Genomic DNA, 6,209 nt, shown 5'->3' with positions numbered 1-6,209 from the left:
AGGGGACAGCGGCCACCGGGAGGCAGAGGGGACAGCAGAGCCCCCCGGTGACCCCGGTGGGACGGCGGGGACGAGAAGGGGCGGAGGGCACGGTAGGAGCGGCTGGGACCGTGCCGGGGCGGCGGGGACAGCGGAGACCCGATCGGACGGCGACATCGCGGCAGGACACGGCGGGCAGAGGGGACGATACGGGGCCGAGGGGACGGACGGTCCCCGGGGAGCGGCAGGGACGGTGTTGGGCAGGCGGGACAGCGGGGACAGCCGTGATCACGGCAGGCGCGGGGCGGCGCGGCGGAGCCTCGGTGCGATAACGGGGCACACCGTGCGGACGGCGACAGCAGAGGGGACAGCGATGTGCCGGGGGTGACAGCCGGTCCCGGGGGCACCGCAGAGCTTGGGGAGGGCGGCGCTGGGCCGTTCCCCCGGCGGGGCGGAGGGAGGGCGGCGGCGCGGGGAACGGGAGCACCGGCACTTTCACGAACTGTCCACGGGAGGCGGGAGAGGCGGCGGCGGCGGCGGAAGGGGGGGCCCGGGGGGGGCTCGCCCAGCCCAGCCCAGCCCAGCCCGGCCCAGCCCTGCCCGCCCCGTCGCTGCCCCGCCCCGCCCCGCCCTGCCCAGCCCTGCCCGCCGCTGCAGGCAGCGCGGCACCGGCACCGGGCACCCCTTTATAGGCTCTGCCCGAGGGGGTGGGGGGCGGCGGCGGCCCCAGCCCCGAGGGGGCGGCTCCCCCCTAAAAGCCGGCGGCGGGACGCGCGGCGGGCAGAGGCGCGGCCGGCGCTCCCGGCGCTCCCCGGTGCTCCGGGGCCGCCGCTCCCCGGTGCCGCTGCGGCTCGGCCCGCCATGCCCCCGCGGGGGCCGCTCGCCCGGGCTCCGGCTCCTTGTTCCCGGTACAGCAGCAGCAGCCGCCGCCGCCGCTACCGCTCGCCGCCGCCGCGCCCGAGGCTCTGAGCGCCGCCGCCGCCGCCGCCGCCGCCGGGAGACCGCGCCCGCCCCGGCTGCAAGATGCTCCGCCAAGGTGAGCAGCGCACCGGGAGGGCACCGGGCGCCGCGGGCACCGGGGGCAGCGGGGCCGGCCTCGAAGTTTGTCTCCCCGCCGAAGTTGGGGCCGCGCCGCCGGGCGCCCCCCGCCGCCACCGCGTTACCGGCGCCGCCGCCGAGGCTCGGGCACCCCCCGGGGAGCGGCACCGGCGGGAGGGCAGCGCGCCGGGGAGGCGGGAGACCGGGAGGAGCGACGGGAGGCAGGGCAGGCGCCGGGTCCCGCAGGACCGGGGACGCGGCGGGTCCCGCGGGCACCGGGCTACGGCGGGTCCCGGAGGCAGCGGGCATGCGGCGGGAGCGGGGGGGGCTCGGTGCTCGTTCCTCAAAGCGAGGGAACGGCGAACGGGGCTCGCCGGGGAGCGCGGGGGGCTCGGCGGGGAAGTTGGGGCTCGCCGTCCCGTTCGGCCCCCCCCGAGGAGAATCGCTCCGCTGTGACATCACGCGATTTCCATGGCAACCGCCTGGGACATCATCGGGGAGCGTTGTGACATCACGGCCGGGGGAGCCGCCGGCCCTCCCGGGGGGTCCGGGACGGTGGGGAGGGGGGGGGGCAGCACCCCCGGTCCCGCCGCACCGGGGCCGGTCCCGGGAGAGCTGCGGACAGCGGTGACATGGGGGGGACCCGGCTGGACCCCCAGTGCTGCCCCGTGCCCCGGGGAGGGGGCGACAGCACAGCCCCGGGCCCAGCCCTCGCCAGCGGCAGCACATGCCCCTCTCTGCGACGAGGCTCGGGCACAGGGGAAGGTGCCAACACTCTGCGTGCAGCCCCTGGCGTTGGGGTGCAGCCCCCCGGGCAGGGCAGAGCCCCCTGTGCCACCCCCGAGAGGCTTTTCCCGCTGGGGGAAATGTCACCTTGCGGCGGCGGGGCCTCGCACTCGGGTGCTCCTTCCTCCGGCTCAGCTTTGTTTGGTGTGTTAACCCAGCCCGGCTGATGAGTTGAGAACAATCCCCAAGCCTTTGGAGCTGTCCTGCTTTCCAGCCTCGATTCCCAGCCCTGCTGGAGGAAAAGCTTCATCCAGGCTGGGAAATGGGGAGCCTGAGGTGGAGGCAGGCAGCGAGGCTGCCGACAGGGCTGCATCCCACCAGGGGTAGCCTGTTAAGGTCAAGATCTACAGCTTTTCATTTGTGGAGCTAGAAAAACAAAATGCAAATTGAAGAGCCTGTGGGCTAAAGCAAAACCTATTCTTAAAGTTTTTCGTCTTGTTAAGCAAGGAAATAGAGTGCCAAATAGGCTTTGTTAAGTGGCAGTCTAATTAATAATTTAAAATCTTGTAGCTGTCTTTCATTAGAATTTATCTGTACATCAACCACAAAATCAGTCAAACACACTCATTTATAAGTTAATACCGTTCCTGAATAATTCAACAGGCAGTTAGAGGAGGCCTCCATCCTGCCACAGGTTCTCCCCTCCCTGCCTCACCGTGGCCAGGTGTCCCTGGGCAGGGCGTCCCTGTCCCCAGCATTTCCCCCAAGCAGGGTGTGGAGGGGACATCCAACATGTGAAGCAAGAGGACAAGGGGACAGCTGCTGCTCGGGCACTGGGGTTGGGCCAAACCCCTCTGTGGGGCTTTGCGGAGGCTGATTTTTGGATGGTGGCAAGGTGGGTGGCAGTGCGGGCTGATGGTGGCACTGCCACCACCTTCTATGTCCCACTGCCAGGGACCAGGCTTGAGGCTGGGGCCATGGCAGAGATTGAGGCAGCAGGAGCTGTGCATGGTTGATACCTCCAAGGGAGGCAGCAGGAGCTGTGCCATGGTTGTCACCTCCAAGGGAGGCAGCTCTAAGGGGACAGCTTCACACACGGTGTGCAGCAGGATGGTGGCAGCATGGCTGGGTGAGTGCTGCTGTTCCTGAGGGCATTTTGGGCCTCTTGCACCCCGTGAGCTTCATCTGTGCAGTCACTGGTGGGGTCCAGGGTGGGCTCTGTGCGGTGGGATGTCACTGGTGTGTGGCAGAGGGTGACAGTGTGGGTGCAGCCCCATCCTGGGTGAGGGTGTCACAGCCTTGGCCGCAGGCAGCCGCAGGCAGGAGCGCGACGCTGGCGATGCAGGAGAAGGAGATTTCCAGGTCAAGGATGGCACCAAGGTCATGGGCAGCCACATCCCTGTCCCTTCCATCGCTCATGCCATCAGTGGAGTGTCCAGCCTCCATCCCTGCCTGCCAGGGCAGCAGCCAGTGGGCAGGGTGCAGGCGCAGGCTGGACTGCGGTTCTTGCGCCGGGGAGCCAAGAGCCCAGAAACCTTTCTGCTTATAAAAGTTTAATTTCATAAAGAGCTGATAGGAAGCCACAAGCTCTCTGTGCCCGCTGAAGCAAGGGAGGGGGTCAGGATGTGGCCCAGGCTGTCCCTGTGGTGGTGCTGGGGGAGAGAGGAGGGCTCAGCAGATGAGACCTGCCTGGACCTGGAGTCAGATTCAGGATGTGAAGGAGCCGTGGCTGCTCAGTGACCTGCACTGGTGGAGCCTGGCAGGGTCAAAGCCATGGCCATGCTTGGCTGGATGTTATTCCCACTTTTTGCCTAAAATGCCACACCCGGTGCCCTGCAGTCCCATCTGGGTGCTGGAAGCTGTGTGTGACACTCCAGGTGGCCTGGAAGCACTGCCCTAAAAACATCAGTGAACCTGCTGGGGAGATGTAAAAAGATGCATTTTCCATCGTGATTTCACACCCATCTTGCCCTGAAGCAGTGCTGGAGCCAGTGGCACAGGCCAGCAGCAGGGGCAGGGGGGCTCCATGGTGTGCAGGATGAGGCCACGAGTGGGATGTCATTGCCTTGGGGCCGGGCAGGAGCTTGGGCTGCTGGAAACCGCTGATGGGATTTGACAGCAAGAGCCAAAATCTTGTTTGAAGGCAACAACCAGGCAGGGAAGTGTGGGAGCCCGGAGGGACGTGGTGGTGGTGGCCAGGTGTGACCAGGGCTGGCTCCCACTGGGGTGTCCCCTGCTCCTGGCAAGGGAGTGTAGAGGCAAAGCCCCCCTCACAGAGAGTGACCCAGGACACAGCCACCTCAGCCCCACATCACCTGTCCCACATTGGGGCACCCCGGGGTGACACTGCCACTCACCCACCCCAGAGAGCTGCTCCAGCCTCCCCCAAGCAGCCCAAAAACTCGGGCTTTGTTTGCCAAGTGCAATTCCAGGGTTCAGCCACGATCAATAGAGACTCGGGTTATTAAGAGCAGATTATGTTTGCAGAGCACTTTGGTGGAGCAGCAGCAGCTCAGGCACCCACACCCCAGCAGTGGTGGCTGCTGTTTGGTTCCCAGAAGGTTGGGGATGGGTGAGGTGCTGCCCTCATTCAGAACCCACCAGAGGAGGCTGAAATCTGATTTAGGAGCAGCTGCAACAAGTGGGAGGCTGCAGGGAGAGCCACGAGGCCGGGAGCAAGGGGGATCCTGGTGGGAGTCAGTGAGGAGGAGCAGGGTGCAGGGCACGGCCTCGATGGCACCACTGGCATACAGGAGCATCCCTGTCCTCCCCTGCGAGGCCGCTCTTCCCCTGCTATTTTGGGCGAGGCTGCTCGAGCCCAAGGTGGAAAGAGCTGGCTCAGCCTCAGGATCCTGTGCCAGCAGCAGGGCCGGTGCTGTCCTCGCTCCGGATGTCAACACCACGTCCCATCTCCCGAAGGGAGGAAGCGCCAATCCCACCGATCCCGCCGTGCCATCCCTGCGGAGCAGCATCTCCATGGAAACCCACAGCCCGGCAATCAGAGGGGGGACACTTTTAGGAGTATTATTTTTACTGATGGCAAATGGTGAAGGCTCGCTGCTGACAGAGGAGATGAGCCCATTCCTGGGCATCGCCTGCTTTCCCCAGGGCCGGTTTTGGTTTTTCTCCTGCTTTCCCTGCCGGGGGCAGGTGCTGATGGGGTGTTAAGTGCGGGCATGGCGAGCGGCAGATGCAGGACGGGGAGATGCGGGGGGCAATCTTCTTTGCACAGATTAGGATTTGGGGGTTATTAAGCGGAAAAAGCTCCATTTGGTGTAGAAAGCTCCTTTTCCTTTTGAACAGCATATGTGCCCGCTGGCTGCTTGCTTCCCGGCGGTGCTGGCACAGCGGCTCGGAGCCGGCACGGCAGCTTGGAGCCCGCCCAGCTTTGGTGAGCAGCTTTTAGCGATGCTCCTGCCTGGGCCGGCAGAGCCGTGACCGCTCTGCTGCCTCACAGTGCCAAAAGCGGCCGGGGGGATTTGGCCCTGGAGCGGTGATGCCACAGCAGGTCCGTGTAGACCCAGCACATCCCAGCGGATCCCGTGTGTGGAGAGGGAGCGGTGCTGGAATCAGAGGGTGTCAGAGGTGCTCCACGTGCTCCCGAAGTCCCGACATGGCCATCCTCACCCGGGGAGGATGCAGCCGCTGTTTACTGGGAGGGAATTTGGCTGCTGCTGCTCTGGCAGGGCTCCGCTCCTTTCGGAGCAGCCCTGCAAGCGGATGGGAGGTGCCAGCGGCTCCGCCAGCCCCGTGTGCCGCACTTGGGAACCGCTCTCTATTTTTTTCTATTTTTTCTCCAGCTGCATTTGCACCGGCGTGCGTTTGCATCGGTTTGCTCGGGGAAACCCCATCCCGGTGAGCGCGGGGCCCCCACGGTGCCACCCGAGGGGCGCGCAGCCCGTCCTTGGGCGCCGGGAATGTCACCCGAGAACGTCACCGGGCTGCTTTCGGCCCGAGGTGACCTGGGTGAGGGTCTTGTCCATGAGACCTTCACCCAGCTGGGCATCCATGCGCGTTCGGTGCGTGCCAGCACCGGGCACATCCCTCCTGATCCCCGCGGGGGGAAGGCAGAGGGGCACAAAAGCTGCTGGATGCATCCGCTCCTGCATCCCTGAGCATCCCTCCTTCCCTCCCCGCCGCCTGCAAATCCGGCATCCCATCGGGTGCTGGATCCAGGCACCCTGCGGGAGGCACCCCCGAGCCAGCAGAGGGGCTTGGGATGATCCCCCCTCGGCAGGGATGTGCCGGGGTGTTTGTGCTAACAAGCCCCGGCGTATTATAATTTCAATGGAATTTAAAAAACAAAATAGTCCTCAGACAAACGACTCTGCAGTGCCTCTGCCAGGGCCTAAGATCTGCTGCTATCTATTTTTTAATAATTGAGGGTAATAAATATGTATTTCTTTCTCCTTTCTCTCCGTACGCCGCAGCTTGTCAGCTCCCTGCGTCTCTCCTCTGATCAGACC

The 6,209-nt window shown here is 65.2% G+C and overlaps 1 protein-coding gene across 1 annotated transcript in view; it reads left to right on the top strand.

The window, feature by feature from the left end:
- Positions 1–930: 930 nt before the first annotated feature.
- RTN4RL1 (reticulon 4 receptor like 1) overlaps positions 931–6,209 on the top strand; it is a 28,529-nt gene continuing 23,250 nt past the window's right edge. Inside the window, exon 1 of the mRNA XM_054287454.1 lies at positions 931–1,015. Within this exon, the coding sequence (XP_054143429.1) occupies positions 1,003–1,015 (13 nt within the window). The 5' untranslated portion in view covers positions 931–1,002. The remainder of the gene's footprint in view (positions 1,016–6,209) is intronic.

This window comes from Melozone crissalis, unplaced genomic scaffold, assembly GCF_028551555.1.
Source record: "Melozone crissalis strain CALT ecotype California unplaced genomic scaffold, PUWL_Pcris_2 ptg000057l_1, whole genome shotgun sequence".
Lineage (NCBI taxonomy): Eukaryota > Metazoa > Chordata > Aves > Passeriformes > Passerellidae > Melozone > Melozone crissalis.
Note: the sequence above shows the minus strand (reverse complement) of the source record. Positions and strands in the feature narration are given on the sequence as shown.